The sequence below is a fragment of the Ambystoma mexicanum genome, chromosome 3q (genome assembly GCF_040938575.1).
Source record: "Ambystoma mexicanum isolate Mex_15411 chromosome 3q, UKY_AmexF1_1, whole genome shotgun sequence".
NCBI classification, from domain to species: domain Eukaryota; kingdom Metazoa; phylum Chordata; class Amphibia; order Caudata; family Ambystomatidae; genus Ambystoma; species Ambystoma mexicanum.
In genome coordinates this window covers 468,060,059-468,085,147 of record NC_090926.1, presented here as the reverse complement: position 1 = coordinate 468,085,147, position 25,089 = coordinate 468,060,059, and the positions used below count along the sequence as shown (strand labels likewise).

The following is a 25,089-nucleotide window of genomic DNA, read 5'->3' as shown; positions in this document are numbered from 1 at the left end:
GATCTCAGAGCCCAGCATCTCCTCCCACAGCCCCCTTCAGATGTACATATAATCTATTCTGGTGAAGGTGCCATGAGGGGCAGAGTAGAAAGTATACCCCTTTTCTTTCGGGTGAAGATGTCGCCATACATCCCGGAGCTCGTAAACCCCCAACATTTCCAGGACCTTCCCACCCCCTTCCAGGCGGATCCTGTGTCCTTGTAACTTCGGTATTACCCAAATTGTTCGAATGAACAATTGACCGAATTTAAAGGGTCACAATTGACCTTTTCACAATTGACATACATATGCATACATACATAGGGGTTTTGGGGGGGGTTTGTTATATATATATATGTTACAATTGACCTTCACAATTCGGTCAATTGTGAAAATGTCAATTGTAACTCGAACAGTTGTAAAACAAACAATTCATATACAAACGTAACTTCCACCTGTCTATCCAGTTTAACATCAGCCCACATGTTAAATCGCCTCCCAATATTATATGGTCTGAGGCCTCCAGCATCAGTTTTCAGCAAAAACCTCAGTTGACCCTGGTTGGGGCAGTAGACAGTGGCAAACGTAAAACACACCTTTTGTGTAGTACCAACAACCAAAAGAGCCCTGCCTTCTTCATCTGCCCATACCTTAGTCACCTCAATTTTTAGCCCTTTCCCAATCAGAATTCGCACCCCCGCTTTCCTCAAGGGCCCAGAGCCCCAGTATTCCTGTCCCAAGATGCCACCCAGGACCTCCGTTCCTCCCCTCTAGTATATTTAGTCTCCTGGAGGATCATTACATCAAAGCCCGCTCTAAGGAACTCCCTAGCCACCTTTTTGTGGGCTAGTTCCTCCCCTTGGCATTCAACATTCCCACCTTAAGGTGATGACCCCCCCTGCCTTCCTATATTTACTGCCATACTGCTATCCCACTGCCCTTACCTCTTCTCTCCCCGGGCGGCCAGGTCCAGAGCTCCACCTCCCAACAACCGAAAAACACAACTTCGAGAAGACCTGTATCCTATTCCCATTACTGCATTTCCATTGTAGATCATCAGTCCACCACTCCCAGACTATACGGCTGTTTGTGGAGGAGCCTTGGTTCTTCTTCCATACTGCATTTGAGACAGGGAGACCTTGGTTAGGTAAGCAAGCCTTAAAATGGTGTTTCCCCTCTGCGTGCAAGGTAGTGCAAGGTAATGTATGTGAAAGTTTGCCCTTGGGAAATAGAGGGTTCAGACCATGGACGATGCACCCCCCCCTACAACCGCGGCAGAGCTGCCAACGCAAACAAGGATGTCTCCAACAGAGAGAACGTTTGGGGTACAGGAGACAAGCTCAATTTGTTTGAGCTTTAAGTTTTGTAGGGCGGAAAGCTCATCCTCCAGCAAGCTCTCGAACGTTATCCCTGTGTATTGCAGTAGAATTCCTCGAGCCCCAGCTGATGGCTCGCGATTCTCCACCTCTCCTCGGGGCAGTCCCTGTCGCCTACGTGGTTGGGGTGGCCACTTCGCCGTGGGAGGACACCCTGTGTGTTCCCGGGCATCCTCCGGCTACACCTCTGGGGCTTTAGCGTATCCCTGCCACTGCCACGTCTCCCCAGCCCTGAGGATCCCCCACCAGGCTGACTGCCGGGTGGGGGTCGGAGGGAGGGGGAACCCCTCACCCCAGTGGAACACAGCAACCACTGGGATCTGGGTGGGGGGCACGCACTCACCTCCCCGCACTCTCAAGAGGGATCTTCCGTGCGCCTTGCCTGTTCCCATCACGCAGGAGAGACACCAGCCGCAGCACGATGCCTTCCCAGGACACACGCAGAAGGGAATACAACTTTTGTTTTCACAGAAAGTTTGGTTGGCTCGTTCGTCCTTATGTGCCACAGCCTCTCGCTAGGAGAAGATCGCGTCAGTTTACATCCATGAGCGCGCCCCCTGGTGGCCATCTTCCTTTTATGTTTTAACCAATCGAATTGGAACCCACATTCTGCATCAGCACCATTTCATCCTAAAAATCTGTGCACCATAGCATGCAGCTGAATCCCACAAAAAAAATTCAGTCTAGCCGACAGTCTCGACCATATCAATATACTCTGCCCCGCATCTCTACACTCGTCATTTCTAATATTATGATCAGATCCTTACACTAAAGGACTGCTGTATGCCATGCAATGCTCCTTTTCTCTCATAGTTTCAGAAGATGGTCTGCTGAAGGGACAAACTTGCCACAGCGGTAAAAGGCCATTACAAAATGGCAGGAGGAGACATACGAGATAACAGAACATAACTTGAGGGTGCTAATAGGCTTGTGCTATCACAATTGTACAATACCACATCAGAATGCTCAGGCTTGGTTTTAGGTAACAAGGCTGGACTTATGCCTAGTACACACAGTGCCCTATGTCTTAAATAGTACAATTGGCTTAGTTTAACCTCTTGAATGGGTGAAGATTCAAATGATTTGCATGCTTGTACTGCAACACAGATTAAAGGCAGCTCAAAGGTCCTGTGCGAACTTACATTTATGTCACATATACATGACATTAGGGTTGTGTTTATTGACCTTTGGAAGAGTAATGTCCATGGGGATTTTCAGAACGAACAAGGTCAACCCACTGAAATAATAATAATTTGGCATTTATATAGCGCTACAAACCCTCAGGTATCTGAGAGCTGCTTATTATTACCCACGGTGTGTGGTGCTCATTTATCGAACTCTGAAGGATGAAAGGCTGAGTTTGGCCCTGCCGGGATTCGAACCTGCGTTAGTAGGCTCTGCACGGATGTCAAAGTGAGCGCTCTACTCGCTGTGCCAATTGACCGGCTTGTGCAAGACATTACAATTGATATTCATTGTGGGTGTCCCAAATACTAAACCAAATTTACTATTAGGTGGATAGACAAGCCCAGGTCCATCATTTCAGAAGAAATTACGAGGACACAGAATGAAACCCAGGGAAACTTGAGGGACACAATGGGAAAATACTTGTAATAAGGAACTGAAAAAATATGCACTTTCAAACCTTGTGGTGATCCTTCCAGAGGAGCTGGGACCCTCTTGGTCAGAGGTGGCCGTTTACTGCCACTTCCCTGGCTCTGTAGTCCATAGGAAAACTGAGGAGGATCATTCCAGCCCTTCTCCTGATTACCTAGCACAGAGGGGAGGAGAAAAGGCATCTTCAATGTTAACACGGTCCAAACTATGCATGTTTATGTCCAGAAACGAGACATTGTCATTTGTCTGCATCTTGCTTAGTTATGCAAACTCATTTTAAAAACACAATTGCATAGCAGTCTAATCGAAACAGTAATTTACACAATACTGTGCACATTTAAGCACAAACGTATTTTCCTGTAGTTGTATATTCTCCCATAATATGCGATATTAGCCCCATGTGTCAAATGTTTACCAACTCAAAAAACGGTGTTGTGGAAAATGTGGCAACTCCTAAAGTAAAGACATATGCTTATTTATATATAGGTAAAATTATACCAAACAGATAATCAGTAGAGCTTTACAAAATATTGCAAATGATAGTCGAGTATTATCGAACAACACTTCACATAGAGGCTCCTTTGGGATTAAAACATTTCTAATATGCATAAAATTGATGGTGAAAAAACTCCAATGATTGTACATACTTATGATCCAACATATCTGAAACATTTGTTCAAAAACAAAAAAATATACCATCAAAAATGTATTGATGCACAATCTAAATTCGAAGGTCACCATACATAGTGTCCCAACAAATGTTTATATTGAAAGCCACAGACTGGCAGAAAAATGACATAAAAGAAAAAATGAAGTTAGTAATAGCAACAACTACTAACTTGATACATGTATTTGTTAAGAATATTTTGCTAAAGAGAGCTATTTGTATGAATACAAGTACGATCAGTGGGGATACCATCATCGAAGCAGCCAGGCATGTGTACTACGGACCAAATTGTGAATCCCCCCAAAAAAGGTCCCCATGATCAATATATTTATGGATACATGTATCCATTCACATAATTACTTCAATTGCCAACTATTTCTTTGTTTGTGTATTTTCCTGACTGTTATTTGGAATAATGTAACTGTTGACAATCTATTATTGGTATAATTTTCCATTATATAAACATTCAAATGTCTTTATTTTTGTAGTTGTGCATATTCTACAATACAGTTGTTAAGGTAGATTATTATAACAGTATTTATACTGCGACAGTCTTGTTATTCCAACAATAACCCTCATTTACTTTAAACTGGATTACCGTTAGTTATCCCTTTTTGCGGTCAAAGGACAGTGGTTGGTTGTAATAAAGCCAAGGCAGCAGTGCTATAGCACTGGTGGAATGTTAACAAAATTAGTTTGCTATAAAAGAACACATTGCTGGGCCTTCTCAAAACAGCCAGCTTGTAATAGATCTGGTTCAGTGCTGCTGGCAATTGTAATGTTTGAAAATGCAGAAGTAAGCACAGAGGAAAGTGCGTTTCCTATAACATTCAATTACAAAAGTGTTATTAATAACATTCACCAACAGAAAGCTTTAGTAATATTTTAATCACAGGAATTTAAGTCACGGGCACTATTTCACTGTTCCTCTCTGCTCATTTCTTTTTATCTATTGCAAAATACATTTGCCAACTAATTATTTTAGCCGCAATGTTTGGATAATATTAGGAATGATTCATAAGCGTTTTGTTTAGGGCTATTTTACTATTTTCTAAGATTGAGCGAGTCAAGTATTCTGAAGTAGGCCATTGGTATTTGGCAGGGAACTTGATCAAAATAATCTGTCAATTTCTTAAATTAAAGTAGCAATAATTAGTCATATTTACAAAACCTTAAAAACACTTAATGTTCTGATTTTGTCATTAAACAGGGGCAAAAATTAAAGTTGCAAGCTACTAGCCAGCCATGAAAAAGTCATCATTGCCAACATACACACAGCACACCATTTGTTGTTTGTGAAGAGTCAAATATCACTAGCTAATGGCTAGATGCTAGTGCACTTTTTGAACCTTGAATTATAACGCTTGACACAAGTTTGACATGGAACAAGACAATGGTCAAGTAAACATGCAAAGTGGAGAAACAAACCCTTCATTTAAGAGACTTACAAAACATGTATACTCCAAAATTAATAGTTTTTTTCAGGCAGGAGTACAATACCCCTCTGACCCCAACTTTGAACTTCTAAGACTGCATTACTTGGCATTTCCTTTTACATACAAGTGATCTGATAGTTCCAGGACGGGTGGTTGCATTCTTTTTTACCTGCAACAAGTAGCACATTGCGCATCTTTGACCCACAATATAAACTTGGCTCTTATGTTTATGAGGAAGGCGGCAATTACAGCTAGTAAGTAGGAGTCACTCTAGTAGAGCTTTGTGACGCTTTCCTTTAGAAAATGGTCACCTGGTCTCCCTAGGAAGGGAGTATATATGCCCTCCAGAGATTATGCAAAGAAAAACACTTGTTAAGGGAACACCAAAGGTCTATGCCCTTACCTTACTAGACTGCCCCTCGCACAAAGTTAGTTTTCAGTTGGCTATAAGAAACATCTGATATTTATGTGCAACAAAGCTATAGCACTAGGCCAGGGAAAAGAAGCTACGCTAATACTGTTTCAGTGGAGTGTTAGATCAGTGCTGGTAAAGAGGCATTCTAATTGACACTTCTTAATCAATTGTAAAGAGTAAATACTTGCTACAGTTAAGATTGATGTAAAATGTGTAACCCTAAACATGGACTGGTCCTTGACCAGGAATCCAATGCAGCATAACAGCATTTACTATATCTTTTTTTTTATATTTGGGACCCCTACAAACATTTGTGTGCGTAACAAAGGACCCAACATTATCTTGGTGGTCTCTGTCAAACACAATCTGACCATTGTAGAGCCGCTTTTATTAAAAAGTTGCTACCTTAAGGGAAATTTTAAATACTTTAAATGCTATACCAACACCTTCCTAGCAGATTATCATATCGTCGAAAAATCAAAACCGTTACATCCCTATGAACACTTTGTTTGGCTTTATGTTTTGAAAGGTCTTAAGCTTTCATTATTTCATGTAAATTACATATAGTTGAATAGATTATGCCCGACATCTACACATTCAATAGCACATACCAAAACGACAGCTGCAAATTGAATTGATTCTTTAACTTGTCATGGGCAGTAGAGTAGTCTAATTTTTCATGGGTCGCGGCAACAAAAATTGAAAGAAATACAACAAGTGCTGAACTAAAGTCATCAGCATATTGACCTGTAATTCTCAATCATGTAATAAAATTGCATTTTAAACTTTTTACATTCATGATTAACATATAGATTAATGTCAAACTGAATTGTGTACACAAATAATCTTTACAACTCAGGACTTTTAGGAAATGCTACTTACATTAAAAAACATGCAAACTGTATATTTTCAAATATGTACTTGAGCTCTGCATTCAGAACTTTACATTTACTTCATTTTATCTTGTGTAACATTGCACCGCAGTCACGCATGTCTCAAACTTTCTCTCTGAGGTTCACCGCTCTGCAGCCTTCAACATTGTCACTCTCGAGGACCATGACCATCAGAATCTGCTCTAGCTACAAATGCCAGCTACCAGGAAGGGCTCACCTTTAACATCTCCTGGAACTCCCAAACCTCTGAAAGAAAGTGTTTTGTAGCGATCCAATTCCTTTTACTGTCATTCCCCAATGTTCTAATCTCGGGTCCGATTTCCCTCTACTGAGTGCCACACTTAGAAAGACCATTCCATTTTCATATAGTGTTTAATACCAGCAGATAGACTTTTCCAAGTGCATCCAGCTGTTGCAGATCAGAGTACTTAGTCACAGTATCCTCTCCCCCTCCCAAGCCTTCAAGGTAACCATTTGAAAGGGTGGAGTCTATCAGGTCAGAGCAGCCTTCATAGATCGCTCCTTATGGCTCCTGACAAGAAAGCCATTGTCTGATTGGATCCTCTGCCTATAGCTATTGCCCAACCTTCTATCTTTACAATGTGGCTGTAAAACTAGCCAGCATCATTTAGAAAAATACCTAGGAATTGACTGGCATTAATACATGGTTATATTCTGCATAAAGCATGCTACAAAAAGCTAAACCTCAGCAGTGCAACAGCTACAAAAAAAGTGAAATGATCCAGTGTCTAAGGCACATCTTTCAGGGACCTGTAAAAGAGGTTGCAAGAAGTGGCAGATGCTACTCTTTGCAGTCTTTTTTATACTTGACATCATCTGTGACTCCTGGTCGCTCATCCATTAGTAGGACAGGAGCCACAGGGGTAGCAGCCAGGAGCATCAAGGGTTATTTTGAGTGCCATGATAGAGCAAAAACTATGTTATCAAGTGCCATATTAAAAGAGAAAAAATACACTTTTATTTGTAGATTTCTATAAAGGTGTATTTCACACTGCAAGGTTGCCTGAAAATATAAAAACTCTTGATCAGGATTAAGCATGCCATCTGGCACTTTGCAAGTCACAGACTAGGTAAACACACGCCGATTCTTCTACTGGAAGACAATAATTCAGAACTACAGAGTTAATGCAAGATGAGCGGGCACCGCTTGCTTTGAAAGTTGTGTTAATTCTAAATTGTCATAAGCTTCAAGTAAAGTAGAATTCATGAGGTGCAGCCCACTGTTGTGTGACACCGTGTAGGGCCCAAACTGAAACTGGAAACGAAGACCTAGGCTAAACAGCATTCGGTGTGGGCCACACACCCTTAATTCCCATTCAGGGTTATTCAAATTGCTTAAAGTTCGTTGAGTACATCAAAAAAGCTTTAATGCTGTTTTCAAATCATAACATTTTAATCTTTGAATTTGGTTATTTTCACCTAAATTCTAATTAGCACCAATGTTTTTTAAGCAAACATGTGATTAATTGGCCAATGAATTTCGGATAGTTATCTTTCATCAGGACCTTGTCTAATATCTGTGTTCCACTGTACATATAACATGGTTACAATTGGCACTTCGTTGGTCAAAATCAAACATACTCTGTTGCTTAGGTAGGTGGCATGATCCCTCAAGAGTCCAATAGGGGCCTAGCCTTTCTGCCCAATCGCCCCCAGCACTGCCCTCTGGGCCCTCACCCGCCCATCGGGTGGTTGGCTTGCACCCTGCACTTTCCTGTTGGGCAGTAGACCTCCCTCTTCATCAGGGATGTCTCTTGAATTTACCTGTTGCCTCCCTGACAGGCACCTCTGGCACTTCTTCCCCTAGGAGTTCCTAACAGCACTTACCCCAACCCACACCCCTTTATCCCCTTTTCTTTTCACTCACACCCCTTTTTTCCCCCCTTTTCACTGCACTTGATCGCTCCAAACGTCATAAGGCCTAGGAGGACCGCTGTTCTTTTTGCGATTTATTCATTGTCAATTTCATTGTTTATTTGCTCCCTTGTGGCGCTTTGAAACACTGTCTTGTTGTATAAGCGCCTTATACATATATCCAATAAATAAAAGATATATCTACCAGTCCTAACTTGGGCTACATTATTTGCTCCCTCGTTTCTTACAGAACTCTACTCCATGGCGTTCCTCTGGAAATATAGCTATACCATAACCTGCTGTTTCTGACTTGAGCTACACTGTACTTTTACTACCTGGCCACCAAGCATACTATACTGGAATTCTGCTCTCTAGTGTCCCAAAGTAATTTCTCCTTACTTGGGGCTTTTCCTCCCTGGGGTCTCTCTCAGGTATTCAAACTTGTCACTGCCCTAAAGAGCTTGCTCCCTGGTATTTAACATTAGTAATTTGTACTAAAATGTAATTCTGCTACCTAGTGTCCATCAGCAATTTTGCGACTTGGGGTGGCGGATGCTGCAATTTGTGGTATAAAGTGAATATCCATCCTTGTATCCCACTGTTGACCAAGGTGCCCTACCACTCACCTCCCCCAGTGGTCTCATTGTGTCCATCACTTCCGGTGAGCTGTCCCCTAGCCTCTCTGTGTATACCAGTACAACTACGATCGCACTGGCAGACTACACCAGTGCAGTCGACCACATATGGTCAGTTCGAGAAGTGACCTGCCAAAGCAAAGAATCGGAGAACGGAAACATCAAGCATGAACTAAATTACTGCAAGAAACAACATCCAACAGAGTAATGATCTCTACACCTACTCAACTAACAAACCCGGCCAAGGAATACCTGGGAATAGCAGACCTTAAACATTGGCATCAAGAACTACACATTGCCCCATCGTTCAACGTACCAACATGCCCCACATAAAGCGCAATGATGGCATAAGGAGAACAGGAAAGAAAATATTGTGAATCGTAGCAGATGGAGGCAACAAAAGGAACACCACACATGCAGGATCCCGATTGCTGCATGCAAGCGCAACACATCAATGCCTATACTACTAGGCAGAAATACAGATCTATTTCTACAATCAAGAGAGTATATATGATGCAGTCATTCAAAGCAACAAAACACACCCTTCGTCACAAAGGACTGGCAGCAATGAAGATATCCTCAGGGAACCACTTGGTAGAATACATTTTCCCAGTAGGTAATCTACAACAGTTCAACGAGGAACCAGATACAGCGAAAAACAGTCCTCATCACCCCTGTTACAATCAAATATATGAACAGAGAGGACAAGGGACACCTTGATTGTATAAGAAACGCAGAGACACAAACTGCATCACAATGGAACTCACCAATGGAAAACAGGATACCGGGATCGAAATTACAATTGAATAAGAAGGAGCTAAAAGTTTCTCCTGCGTATCCAAAGTTAGCCAGTGTCCAAGACCTACCGCTGGGGAACAAGGAGCTACAACATAGCATACCGTGAATCTAAAGTCCACCTAAGATGCAAACATATAATTTAATCCATTATTTATGATCCCTTAGGCTTTAAATGTTGTATAGACGTGTCCTAATGTTTATTTATAGATTGGCCCAAATGCACAGGGTAAAATTCACATAGGTGTGTTTTGCAGAAGTAGGTGCGTTTGGCATCAGTTGGCCTGGGAAACCAAAAGGAGTTCCTTGTAGATGTTGGTATCAAGCTAACTAGGCGACAAGCAGGAGCTAAATAGCTCCCAGCACTGCTCATTTTCTAACCCTGTGATACACTACGCTACAACATGATCAATACCACCATGTCCAATCAGAGCCAAATGCACAATCTCCTCACTGAAAGGGGCACAGACATACTGTACATTAAGAAAACGTGTCTGTCAAACAATAAAAGGTGGCTGTACTCAAAGCTATCCCATCCAATTTCAAACTCCTCAAAGTGAACACTGTAGGTAAGAGGAGGAATTCCTATGGTACATAAGGATAACCTGAGAACATTAGCACCACTACGGACATCCAGGGTGTGAGTTGCATCTCACAGAGTTCGAAAATGCCAGGAGCAAGGAGCCATTTAGCTCCTGCGTATAGCCTAGCATGGTAGGTTTGGCACCAACACCTACTCGAGTTACATTTGGCTCCCCAGGCCAACTCGTACTATGCAAAAGTACCTATGTGACATTAACTTGATGTGTTGGGGAATGTTTATAAACGAGCAATAGGGCACATCTAAAAGACAATTAAAATGTAATTGGTCATATAAAAAATTGGAAGTTAGTTTTACATTTGCAAAAGGCTATTAAAGCTCCTGTTTTCCCCAGAGGTGGCTCTTGCTTATTTTGTGATGCCGAATACCCAAGAGCTAGTATCAGCTCCTTCAAGTATAAGCCTTATTTTGATCGCCAACTTCATCCTCCTAAATCTCTACCACCAAACCTATCCATCCTGCTAACATACAGACATCCTTCATACAACTCCACCTTTGCAGAAAGAATTGCTAACCTTACGGTGGATACTTGAGGATTTCAATATTCAGATGGAAGAAGAAAATGAAACTTCTAAGTCACTGCCCTCGTACATGACCAGTCTTCACTTTAAGCAAATGGTTTAAGGGGAAAGCACACAGTCAGACACAGCCAGGATATCATTTTCTGGGAAGAGTGCCAACGACTGCAGCAACACCTAGCCATGTACTGTGGAGAGATCAACTCAGTATCTTTCGTGATCGGCATGCACACTCCCTACGCACAAAGGAACAGCAACCACCACCATGATTATTTGGAAAACACTGGATTTAGAGGAACTTAATAAATTAATGGAGACAGCAGGCCAGGTTTGTCCACGCCAAAGCATAATCTCTCTAAGGAACGAGCAGAAAAGCTCCACAACTGGATCATAGTAAGGCCTCGACATCCGGAAACCTATGAAACAATTCACCCCAGCAGATACAAAAAAACAAGCAGCAAAGTGATTCTCCCCCAAACCGTGAATACTAAAGAAAACAAACCAAAAACGGGAACAAGCAATCGGGAAACATTACAATAGCAAGACACTGCAGCATATCAGTGGCAGACCCTATGCTACAAACCAAAAACAATGGCACTGCGTGGAATGCATCAGATGAGAAACTGGATTTGTGCAAATGACTGCCAGATAAAGCACAATGTCCTTATAGCATTACAGGTTGTTCGTACAGACCCCACATGAACTCTGCCCTCTCTTGAACCCCAACTGTAAATTCTCTTCAGGAATTGTTCCCAAACACTAAGTGGCACCCACTGATGCATGCTCCCCAAGTTTCCCCAGTCCCTATGTTCTCCACTCTCAGCCTGAACCAGTTACATTACCATCTTAATTCCATAAATACCAGCCCACACTGCGATGCTTCAAAACATATCCTCACAAGCCAGAAGAGCGGCACTACTGAGACATTGTGCAAAGGAACACACACCCCGCCACCCGAGATGTTGCGAAGGATACTCCCATCTATGCTTTAAATTGACCATTGGGGCTTTACTAATCTTCCTGCACCAACACTCAACTTATCTGGTCGCACAAATTAGAAGACCATCACCCAACTAATCCAATTTCACACAGAAATGTGATATTCTCCTTAAATTAAAATCAAACAGCACATCACTGGACCTCTACAAGCAACCGACATACCACAGCCAATTCATTCTAGCACTTCAGGCACCCAAGGGTCCCATCTAGAAACCGACCGAGAAACAGAACTCAACATACTTCCGGGATGCACACACCAACACAACAGAAAAGCCATCTTGCTGTTTCCTCTCTCTACCACTAATTTCCCATTAGGTTTTAAGTGTGTTACTGTAATACATTACAAAAAACGCAGGCAATCAATGAAACAGCACATCAACAATAAAGATCACGCCAACCTAATTCGCCTAGTAAGAAAAAGCAAAAAAAGCAGAGAGCATGCATCAACTAGTTAGTTAAACGTAGTAGGCCGATCTGGGTGGCAGCTTTATGAGAATAACATATAAAAAGTTCAGGTAGATGATTCTAAGAGTGGACCCCAGATAGCATTGAATGTGCCCAAGTCTTCCCTATTTTTGTATATGACCCTTTCAAAAGTTGACAAAAAGTCAGTAGGTATTGGATCAAATGCTCAGGCATTTGGTTGATTGCCAGGCATGCAGATTTTTTTTTCACCAGCATGCATCCTCTGAACAACCAGTCTTTGTCTGCCATTGGTAAACCATGTATTGATTTGTTTTCACCGAGAACAAATAAGGAGGCTTTCATCAGAACCTCAGTTTCAAGTATCAGTTAATTTTCTCAGACATCCCTTTCAAGAGCTCATTGGTCTTTGGACAAAACCAGAGTAAGTGGGTTAGCATTACGTGAACCACGCTACACTTCCAGCAATTATTATTTCTGAGGTGCCTTTATGCAGCCGGTCAGGCATCCAATATACCCGATACAGTAATTTGATCTGGCAGGCCCTCCGGCTTCAATCCAATGATGAGAGTTGAATGTTACTGAAACATCTCGTCCAGCTTTCGGGTTTCCCATTTTCATGAATCTCTTGCAATTGTTCTACCTGCCCCGCCAGGGGTCTATAGAAGTCTGCTGTCAAATAGGCATTAGTCACACAAAGTTTAATTCTGGGAAAGCAAGCTAGGTGCCATGTCTAGGTTCTCATTCAGGATCCCTCTCAGTTGCTGGTATTCCAAATAGGTACAATCATGCAAATCATGTCATCGTCATAGCTGGTAATAGGTATTCCATTTTCTGTCTTCAAAGAGTTCTTTGATAACTGATTCCACCTAGACACTAGCTAGGCCAGAATGTGCTACTACCTTGGAATTTAATTTTCAGATTTTGCCAAATCGAGGTTTTAAGGAAGACCTAGCAGTCAGCACTGAGTGTAGTAGTTAATAACACACTGGGTGCTAACAGTGAAGTTCGGCTTGATTCAACCTGTGCCCATGCATCAATATCTGGTCTTGTCAGCATCTCTCCCAATAACACAACCAATCCTCATCTCTTAGATCCATAGAGTGCCTGGAGACCATGCAAATTGCAGTAGTGCCCTGTACAAATCACAGTAATCAAACACACAAATTCCAGACAGTCCTTGCCCTACAACCCGCCCATCAACTTAAACACGAGCTATAGGTACACATACACCCAATGCCATCTTTTCTTTCCATCCACCTCTCTTGTTAGTTTGGGCTATTAGGTGGCGCTGAAAGCGCTGCCTTTTAAGCCAAAACTATTGTCAATAACATAAGAGCTTCAAATATGGGCTTTGAATGTGGGAATGATATTTGAGGAGGGATACAAAGTTGTAATCCTTCCCATTCCCTGCCCCTAGCCAATGTAATTCCTATGGCTAATCCAACCCATTCCTGCTCATATCGGAACGCTTTGATTTTGTGTGAGCTCTTCCATGGAGGCAGCCATCTTGGATGACTGTCTCTAAGGAAGCATTCTGGAAACAAGCCGAAACTAGCAGGCATCTTTGAATAAGAAAGATATCATGTGCATCATCCAAATAAAATGATCATTTTCAGGCAATTACCACATTTTTTCCATTTATATGTAGAGCGAATTTCAAATATATGTAAGATAGGATTTCACAAGAACACTAATTAATGTTAAAAAATTGATTAACCCTCTTTTTAAACTTATACAAGTAATATTAACCCTCTTTTTAACTTATACAAGTATTTCTTGTTTTTCTTTCCCATTTACATGCATACATTCTGATTTAAAAGTGCACATTTGTTTTCCAATGGCACGGCATTAAGTGGTGCATGGAAGGAGCCCACAGCTTTGTCTCCTTCTGCAGGGTTCATAGAGGGATGCCTTCCTGTTTTCAGTGTCTCCTCTCCCGGGTTGCTCCTGTGTGAGCGTCGGGAAAGCAGCTCCCTTTAATTGAGCCTTTGGTGCAGTGTGCTCACGTGATGATTCTTTTTTAGAGCAGTGAAGAACGTGGGGAGGACCTTAAGGGTTGAAGAGGTTGCCACGGATTGAAACCGTTTGGATTTGGTGCCATGGTAGCATCTCAATATGGCAGCAACTATTTGAACTCAGCATAGTGAGTCATCGGCTGAGGTTAACAGTGGTTTGGGAGCGGGGGGTAGTCTGGCAGGATGTCGGAATGAGTGACAAACATGTCAGCGCCCTTTGGGTTTGTGCAGGAGGCTTACTGGAGCTATTTTTGGAAACGCCCCGAGCTGCTTGCGCTATACAAGCCCTACCCAGACAAGCACAATTTACTTTCCTTTGTCTCCCCGGAGCTGCCCCGGTGGATCCGCTGGTAAGCATTTGTGCATTCATGTAAACAAGCTGCAGAGCCGTGCTTGTTTCAGCACAACCACCCCTCAGGTTTGCTTGTGATGCACCTGGAAGCACATTTCAGTGCATGGGGCACCCCGGGTAGGTAAGCAAATAGACCCTTTCTGCAGCAAGGAAAGGGCAATGGTGCAGATACGTATACGCTGCAAAATGGCCCTCCACTGCTGTGGAAAGTGGACCCCTTGTGTGAGAAACTTGAAGGTATCTCAATAGCTAGTCCCTAGGGGTCTGCCATCCAGGTGGCCAGGAAACGGCCATCGCTATTGGATCCAGTTCCTGGGGGTGGACCAGTGAGGGAGGATCACCTGGATGTGTGGTCCTCGGGGAGTGGGTGACGACAGGTAAGAAGCAGTATCCCCTTTCCTTCAACACCTTTTCCCCCATCCTACCACGTAGGACATTCAAAAACACTGCCCCTCCCTTTTCCGACATGAACACCTTCATGTGACAGATCAGAGAACGGACAAACACCAGAGCCATTTACGCGACATGTCCCAATCCAAGGGTCACACACACACACAAACACCTGACAGCCCTTTCACCTCCCCACAGGGATAAAAGGTGGAGCAAGAGAGCACAGTACGAGCAAGGCAGACCACACAACGAGACAGCTATCCAGGTCCAGCAGTTCAAGGAGGAGGAGAAAGGTAGCAAATATTCAGAGGCTCACAAGGAGACACACAACCTTGCCCTTTCCGACACAGACCAGTGAAACCTCCGCAGAGGGAATCGCATGACTGACGACAATAGTCGAAGTATGCTGCAACAGATGTCGATGGTACACGGAGCGTGTAGACGCTGATAAGTGGGAGCAGGGTAGACTCCTGCTACCGTGGTACCAGCCTTGACTCCAGCAAAGAAGTAAGCCCAGCATTTCATCACAGCCAGTGAGTCGAGGGGAGAGCCGATAAGAGCCGGGCTGTGGTGGATGAAAAATGCAAAAGTGGCAAAATGAACTAAGTCCAAAAGAACTGTAAAAGTGTTGAGGGGAGACCAGCTGTAGGGGGAACCAGCATCACATGGGTGCTAACTCAAGAGACTCTGGTTGATCCCCGTGTGAATGAAACTACAGAAATCAGAAGGCTGTAGGAGAGCCGCCAACTTAGGTCAAAGTGGTCATACAGGAGGTCAAGCAAAATCCCTGTACAGTCAAAAGTCTTTGAAAACAGTGTGTTGACAAATGTGAGCCCGGCCGAGGGATTTCCACTACGAACTGTTTGAAAAGACATTAGGAAGACAAGGAGAAGTGAACTGTCCTGCTTGTCATTTGGGGTCCGAGGCCGGCCGAGGGAGACCCAAGGGTGGTTGGAAAGTTACCACCCATAATTCATGGAAAAAACTGCTATACAATGTGTGAAAGGGTCAGTGCCCAGATGATGGGGACCCAAAGGGTGAATCTATCACCCGAGAAATATGTAGAGTAGAACGTGTTTGTTTGTTGTCTTAAGAATCCTATCAGGCCCACGGGATCAGGAAATCACAACCCCCCAAGGCCTTGATATTGATAAAAACTGTTATAGGATCTAAAACCGGAAAAAGGATATCCAAGGGGTGAAAACTGATCACCCAAGACACCAAGGAACAAGAGTCGGCCCAGAATAGGGGGACCAAGGGGTGAAGAATCCTCACTCAAAGCAAAAGCAGAAAACAATTTTGTTGAAGGATCTTCCGTTTTGTTATTTGACACCTCAGGCCGTCAAAGACAAGAGACTTTCAAGGAAACAAGACTTGGCCACCGACGGTCGCGATAGCTTCAAGGGATACTGTCGACTCATGCTGGCAAAGCTTGAGTGTGTGCTGTGCTCCAAGATCCCACCTTACCCTGTGCTCAAAACGTGGGGGAAGGAAGAACCAAGCTACCGCATCCTGACATATTATTTGAGAACACTTCTTTTGAAAACCATCCCTCACCCTTTTTGTATTAGCTGCAATAGGTTTCTTAGAATAGGCCCTTTTATTTTGACAGGACACCACTAGGACTGCCTTATTGTCATTTGATGGTCGACGCTTGCTCCCATCTTAGATTTAGATTTAGTTTAGGTGTTTTCCACCCTGCAAACATTGTTCAATAAACACCCTTGAACTGTGATCAAGTGTGTCTGTCTTTACGGTTGCCACCACGAGTTCCTCACACTTGCCACAACGGCCTCTTCGCTGCTTGAATTGAAAAGCAGTAGAGCAGCAGCCCCACGCACTAGACTAAAACACGATATTAGCGGCCGAGTCTGGTACGTGCAACTGTTTACATTTGTTTTTTTCTAACAGTGCACTAACAACTTCTCACATTGCCACTGCTTATTATTCTAATGCAACTTTGTGCGTCATCAGTCGCTGCATTCCTAACAGGAACCTATCACATTCACAATTCTTTTTAAGTGTGACAATTTAGAAGTGCAGCTTTCGCTGAAATACAATCTTTTCATTTCTGCACGTTGTGCCTTGGATAACATTCACACCAACTAGGATCGTGGGCACACTTACATAGTTATGACAATTACTGACGTCACATACACACAGAAGTACATTTATTTGTATATATAACATTCTCTCCAACATGTACGCCGTGCTATTGGAAAGGGGGTTTCCGGGTGCTGCTGGAAACTGCAACTATAGGTATGTTGTACAGCAGCCATATAGCGCTGTTCCGATGTAAGACACTCGACTTTTATATACATCTTCCCTAGGGATTTCCCAGGTCGACAATGGTTATTTGTCTTAATGAATGGAATTTTGTATAAGCAACACAAGCCCAGAACATAAGAGGGGGAGGGGGACTACATAGACTGCTGATGCAGTCAACTATAGTGTTGCGTTATCAGTCGGTCTAATTTATAGCACAGGGCATCATGGCCATAAGTGCAATGTATTTTCATATCCACATAGATATGTCACTTCTTACAATATGACTTATTTCTTTCAGGGACTTCCCGCGTGAACGTTGTTGTTCACCAAATTGAAAGAATATTTCACACATGGCCAATGGGCGTGTCTATTTCGTATAGCTCAGTGTTTGAGGCGTGGTGCTCCGGCTTGCCTATACAGTTAACAGTATATCTTTAAAGTTAGCGCATTAGCACACGGCATTCTAAACAAGGATGCTGATGTTTTTTGCATTTCTCTGGCAAGTTGTCAGGACAGATCAGTGTAATTCGGGAACGAGTGTCTCAATTTTGTGCATCAGCACACGCTTGCATATTGGAGGATACGATTATAGGATCTAGGTGAATATTGATCAGGGTATATTTCTAAGTGTCTTCTGTAACAATAACCTGTTACACACCTAATGTGTTGTATTTTTCCTTTTAATCTTTGGGACTAGTAGGCAGAAATACAGTTAACACTATAGCACACAATGCATTAGGTGCAACTTTATTTGTATGAGGTCTTTGCTTCCCCTCTCCGCCCGACTTCCCTCTCTAGTGCAAATGCATGCAATGAGATTATAATTCTGCAATACATTAACCTATTTTATATACATCTTATCTTTCTTTGTCATGTCTTATGTTTTTGTATTTCCATTTGTGGATGTATGCTCTATTGAACACAAGCAATGATGTTTTTTAAGGTCTGGGTTCAGTGACGTGTCTCCAATGCATTTGGCTCGTCTTACGCATTTGAAATTTCTACGGTCTTTTGATCTGGGGTGCACAACTCAGGTGCTTTTATGTTGCTCACATAGTTTGAAATACGGTTGTTCTATACAGAATCTAGTGTGAATCACGTTTGTTGGCCTAGTAAAAGGGCCAGAAGGTCGAAACACGCGTGTAGGTTGGATACCATGTGCAATACTTGCATAAACTTGGTTGGCCGCCTTAGGAAACAAATTGTCTAACTTGTGGAATTGTCCAACTCATGATTAAATAATATATCATGTGTCACTCATGACTTGTTTGGAAATACTTTAATCAAAAATAGTCTACATTCAGATTGCTACCAAGCGCAGTGCATCAGGATATATACCTGAAGTATATGCTTTGGAAATTTTGAGCACAAGGCGGTTCGGGCGGGGGGTGCAGCCACTGCTGCTCCCCACTAAACTGACCAATCTAATCATATCATATTCCCTGTTAGCAGGTTGTCTGATGCGTCCTGCCCACAGTTTGTCTAGTAATCCTATCTCACATTTAGCCTGAATAGTCAGCCATATCAGTCATTACTGTACTCCATTAACTACCCCACATATCTCATTACCCAATATCCTACTGCCCAGGCGCTCAGCCTCCATGTTGCTTATCAGCCACAGTCCACATTTACCCCACTTGTATAAAGTAGCCTTTCTGATTCTAGCCTCAATCTGTAAGGTTACCATACCATCAAGCGGATTGGGTTAGACAGTTTACATTTTGGGCAATTATGGATGGGGTAGAATTGTGAATATTAGCTTGCATCACATCTAAACAAAATTGTGAATATTAGCTTGCATCACATCCAAACAAAGTTGCGAATATTAGCTTGCATCAAATCTAGACAGAATTGTGAATATTAGCCTGGAGTCACTTCTAGGTGAAATTGTAGATATCCGCATGTGTCCCATCTAGATAGTGATGCCACTAACCAACCCTAACAACAAAAAACTCCTCCCCTTGCGTACAACTGTCAAATTCTGAACTAAACACAATCATACCTCTAAAACACAACAACCTGCCAACAACAAAACAATGCATAGTATCGAACAAAAGCACATGAAGGCTACCAACCGAAACACACCTAAGCTCAGCGAGCGGTGTAAATCGAACTGAAACTGCCAATAGCACATCACAGCTCTCTTGCGCTTTCTCCCACTCAGTCCTACTAACTTACCCTACCGTCTTGCTTTTCAGATCTGCCAGGGGACCACTACGGTGGGGACAGTGCACAGTATAAATTTTAACATAACCTAACATTATCCGGGACGCAATCCAGTGCAGTGTTCAGACGAGGCTTGTTTCATGGCATCAAGATGGGCCTGGTTTAGAAATGTGTTTTTCAATGGGATGAGCACAGAAAGTCAAATTAGTTAAAAACAGTAAAAAAAAATTTAAAAAACACTAAACTGAGAAACCTTTGTTTATCCACCTAAGGTCGGGGACTTTTGATGTCAGGATAAAACCAAAGCTAATCTTGTGACGTTGGGCGATTTTAATTAGACAAATGATGATTTTTTCCCCGGGCCCAGCAGTTCCACGCGTAATCGAATTTTAAGGTATTTCAAGGTTATTTTCAGAAAAAGTAAGCCTGATCTCTTACTGTCCTGCCAAAAATATGCATATTTATGTCACATGGAAGCAGCTGAACATGGAGGCAGAGCTTAGATGTTTATATGTCTGCCATACACGCACAATTGACTTTTCCCATTAAGCAATGCTTTGTTAATCAGGCCCTGCAATCTTTTTTCTGTGGCGTGACATTGTACAGCCTTCTCAGTGCGGGCTGATGCAATGTTGACGTCACACCAAATTATAAGCCCATTTATGAGGGCACCTAATGTTGGCACGTGAAAGCCAGACATTTTTTCTGGGAAGCGAGATAAAGTGGGCGACGTCATGATAAAGTATTGGAGCATTTTTCCAAAGTGAGGCAGATGGGATGATAAATTAGAAACTGTTTCGCCTTGGACAAACCGCGAATCCCCCTCCCCTTTGTTTTTTACTGAGCAGTAAATTTTCGATAGCCTAGCGACACATCTGCCTATTTGTTTGTGGTGGGGACACAGTGGCCACTTGACACATTTCAATATATTTGTGCGACTGATGCAGCGCTGACTGATGGCAGCGAACTGATGACGCGATGTCTGGCACCAGTGCCAGGAAGTAACCTATATAATCGTCTGGGCTGGTTATGAAAGCGCATATATACCTTATGTTTGACGGGAGGTCAGTTTGGCTGTAGCTATGCGCATTTGCTTTCTATGTGAAATAAGAACTGCAAAGAGGGCGATGAACTAGAAAGACCTCTGCGTGGGTATACACACCATCACCCCCACTCCCCATCCCAAATTCAAACCACCAACCTGGTTCCTTCCTTTCCTCCCCTCGACCACACACCATGCTGTTCTCTTAAACCAGTTCTCGCAAGACTGAAGAAAACAAACAGTGAAAGAATATGTATTTAAAATAACCACTAATAGTGTGTCATTGTCCCCCCTTAGCATGCACCTTTATGCAGCTCTCCTTCCAATGACCAACCATTTGCACCTCTCAAATGACATACCCAGGTCTATGGCCACTGACACACACCTCCCATTATCAGGCACGCACCCCAGTGCCTACAGCAATTCCTAGATTGCTACCCAACTGCTTGGGAATGGACTTCATGCGCGAGCAGTCCACTGAAATAAAAAAATAAAAAAGCATACAACACTTGTGAGATAACGCAATGAGATTTGATGCAGGATTGTTACCACACAGAGCGTAGTTTCAAATCCCCAGCCGGGGGAACACCATTTATTTTTTAAAGCACCCCTTTCCTACTGTCCTGGAAAAGTATTCCAGGTCCCATAAAGTAAGTGAACTATGACAGATTTCCCTTAGAAGTAAGGGAAAGTCCTGCCCTTTTGTTCCCTCCAACTTTGACCTGTTTGGAGTCCGCTTGTCACCTATGCGACTGCACTAGGACACAGTCAAGGACCGAAGAATGAGGAGTGTCCTGATCCCCACACCAAGGTATATCCTCAGAACTGTGTGCACTGACGGGACTACCGTGCTTTCCCAGGAAGTGTTGCAGACAGAACCCCTCAGTGGAGTTCAACGAACACTGATCAGATCTGGACAATTTAAGTCCGATTAGCCAGAAATTTGTGATAATCGCTGCAAAAGGGAAATGGACCTCCCAGATAAATAGGCGCTATCACACTACAGGGCAATTCATATATTGTGCTTCACAGATTGTTTGTGTCTTGCTTTACTCGTGGCAGTATGTTTTAATGTAACTTCCCATGATACTTAGTGTATTAAAGACTCACTTGATTATCTAATTTTCTAAAATATCACTGATGTTGCGATTTATGCAAATAATATGGGATACACATCTTTTGACGCCCAGGGCTCCGTAGATCCTAGGGCCAACCCTGGTGGAAGGCCCTCCTGGTGATGGTGTATAACATCATCGTCTTCTCCTTGTTTGGGATCATGCTGGTCTGCCACGTAGTAACCAAGAACAAACACATGCACTCGGCGACCAGCCTCTAGCTAAAACTATTGCATTGGAGTACAGAAAGGGAGGGATGACATGTGCGGAGAGGAACACAGGGTTTGCACGGGAGTACAGATGGACACAAAAGCACAACTGTTGGCATTGCCAATGCTTATTTTTCCTATGTACCTACTCTCACTCACCAGGCTTCACATAACCGCCTAGGCGCTCTAGCATGGACTTTGGCCAATGTGGAAAGACACTGGTTTCACACACAGTATCCCCTCTTCGCTGTAGCCTTTTCTTGTTCACATCCTCGTCTGCGGTCCCATAAAAGTCATCACACTTTCAATCTACCACTGGGCCGCACCTTGACCTGGCAGACTCCATATTCAGCTCAGCACCTCCGTGCTTAGTTCGCTTTATTTGTCACCTACCAGGGTTCCACATGGAGCCTTCTTTCCGACCAACTCATCAACTTTAAATTAAAAAAAAGCCCCCCTGCACTCAGACCCTTTCACTTATCAAAACGCGGCCCGGTTTGTCTTTCCCGGCCCCCACCCTCTTTTCACACAGATCACCTTTTCCATCTCAACTTTTGTCTGCCCTCGCTATGTGGTTTCACAAATATTTCAGCTCACCTTAACGTCGTAATTCCCAAACAACTCACTTTTATCACCCCCTTCCTGCTTAAAACACATACCACAAGTGAGACCAGCCTCACCTGGTTTTACATAGAGTTCCGCCATAGCCCCACCCCTTCTGATAGCGCCGGCAGCCTCAGCTAAAACAGTGCATTCTCTCCCCGAGCAGCCAGCATCAGCACAGGCACCGAGAGGGCAGGACCTAGATCCCACTAGAGGAGCGGCCACGGCAACGCTTCCCCGTCACGTGTCTTCCACGTTACACTTCGGCGCAAGTACTTCCTGGATTTAACAGCTTCACGTTATATCAACGTAGACAAGTCCGTGCGAACTTTCCAGGTAGATTTACATTAATGTTTTTGTAATGAGATTATTTTGATACTAGAGTGTGCAGAGTGGTCAGAGTTCGGGTGATTTTTCTGTATACAGTTAGAGTTTTGTAACCTTGGTTGATACATTAGAGCAAGGAGGGCATAGCTCTCAACTCACACGCTTTTGGCGGGTGTCACCCGCCTTGTAAAGGGCTGCATCATCCGCCAAGCCTCCTGCACGCCCATTCATTCCAATGGGCGTCTCACCCGCCAAAAACAAAATCGGGTGATTTCACCCGCCTTTGCAGCACAAATGGTTGAGAGCTAGGAAGGAGGGAGAGATTTGGTTTACGGAATAGTGCAAAAATGGTACAGTAAAATGCATTATGCGTACAATGATTATGACAATGACATAACATTGTTTAAGGCTGGAGACAAAATAACAAGAATAGGTGTCAGAACATGTTGCCGTCCTTTAGGTGTCAGAACATGTTGCCGTAGGTGTCAGAACATGTTGCCGTCCTTTGAGAATGTTAGTGTTGTTAAGTTAAGTTCATAGCTCTTAACCATTTATGTCGGAAAGGCGGGTGAAAACACACAATTTTATTTTTGGCGGGTGAGGGGCCCATTGAAACGAATGAGCGTGCGGGTGGCTTGGTGGGTGAGTTTGCTGTTTACAAGGCGGGTGACACCTGCCAAAAGCGTGTGAGTTGAGAGCTATGTAAGTTTGTAGAATGATGTCTTTTGAATGCATTTGAAAATCATGTTTATTGTAGCGTTTGAGTGAGGCAGAGGGGTGAGTATCCAGAATAAGTTCCCCAGAAGTGTGGATAGTCATTGGTGCTTGAGCGGTGGGTTCGGTGGCGTTCTAGGACTTTTTCTGCCGGTATGTTATGTTATTTGGCATTTATATAGCGCTCTATATATCATTGGTATGACCTCAAAGCGCTGGTAATGATAATGATGTGTTATTTATATAGCGTCTTAATCCAAAGCGCTTTACAGAGCACATATATTCATACAATATCACCCAACCGAAATTGGTACTAATTTATGGAACTCGGAAGGATGAAAGGCTGAGTTGGCCTTGCCGGGATTTGAACCTGCGACCTGCAGATCACACTCAAATCACAGCCACGAGCGCTCGACCCGCTGAGCTATTTTACCGGCTAGCAGATTGAACGCCCTCGGGGAATGCAGTCCAGGTCAGTTGAGAGAGTAGGGTGTCGAAGTGCTTGGGTAAACCAGATAAGTATGCAGCTGATGTAATTGTATACATGCCAACCCTCCCGATTTAGGCGGGAGACTCCTGATTTTTCAGTGAAAAATCGCGCTAGTTTTCACTGTCTCCTGCCTGAAATAGCTGTTGCCCCAATGCAAGCCTATGGGGAAATGTTGGTCTCCTGATTTCATTGTGGAAATCTCCCTCCCAGCTGTGTCTGAATGTTGGCATGTATGTAATTGGTAGCTGCATCCTAGCATTAGGTGTGGTGGTATTGATATTGGTTCAATGTGTGCAGTCTGGCGGGTGGACACCAAGACTGGTTTCTGGCTGCATTAGGCCTGTGTGACGCTTATGTGTGCAGTTAGGCCGGTTTGTCATGGGGTACAGCTGCGTTTTATTAGAATGATGAGGTGTTCATGGGATAGTGTTCGTATGTGAGCAGCTAGGCCGAATTATTCGAGGGGTATAGCTGCACCCTAGTTGTGTGATGGTGTAGAGTAGAGAGTAAGCATAGTGATATGAAATGATAGCTCATCTATATGGTGCCCATACACAATGCGCTTCAAAGCGTCCTACGACAGGGGAGGGGACAAGGGAAACACAAAAACCAGGCCTACCGGCTAATATTCCCTCTTCAATCTGAATGTGGCACTTGCAGACATGTGTGGGGGTGTTAATGTATAACTCCAGAGGACACCATAGATTACTTTTTCTGGTAGGAAGGGGAAATGAGTGGTTAATAAAGATCCGGTTCTGGGCTTTTTAAGGGTGGTGCTGGAAAGGACAATGCACCGTTTAGGTTTGTTTTGTAGTAGTGGTCTGGGTGGTGCTTATGGTCAGGTTGGGGCTTTTGTCGAACGTCTAAATGAGGACAGTGCATACCTACACAACCTCAAATTTAATTTATATAAGGTTACTGTGTTTTAGCTGGCAAACATAGGACATCCTCTCTGTGCCAATACATAATGAGTGACAAGAGCATGTAGGCCTTTTATCTTCATTTTGTGCAAAAGGGTGCAATTGAATATATATTTCACAGGTATCTAGGTAATTTATATAATTGTAATTATATTTTAGCCTGAGATTAATATCAGTATTCACTAACTTGACAAGTGCCACATTTTTTTAATAGACCTCTTCCCTAGTTTCAGAATCATGGCATGT

The 25,089-nt window shown here is 43.2% G+C and overlaps 1 protein-coding gene across 4 annotated transcripts in view; it reads right to left on the bottom strand.

Moving 5' to 3' along the window:
* SRA1 (steroid receptor RNA activator 1) overlaps positions 1-22,621 on the bottom strand; it is a 246,957-nt gene extending 224,336 nt beyond the window's left edge. The window contains exons 1-2 of one of the 4 annotated variants that reach the window (XM_069654244.1): positions 22,470-22,621; positions 3,001-3,126 (exon numbers count right to left, since the gene is read on the bottom strand). In XM_069654244.1, coding sequence (XP_069510345.1) covers positions 3,001-3,126; positions 22,470-22,494 — 151 coding nt within the window. In that variant the 5' untranslated portion in view covers positions 22,495-22,621. Of the gene's footprint in view, positions 1-3,000; positions 3,127-22,386 lie in introns of all 4 variants that reach the window. The other 3 variants (XM_069654245.1, XM_069654246.1, XM_069654243.1) reach the window with 3 other exon arrangements.
* Between the last annotated feature and the right edge of the window lie 2,468 nt (positions 22,622-25,089).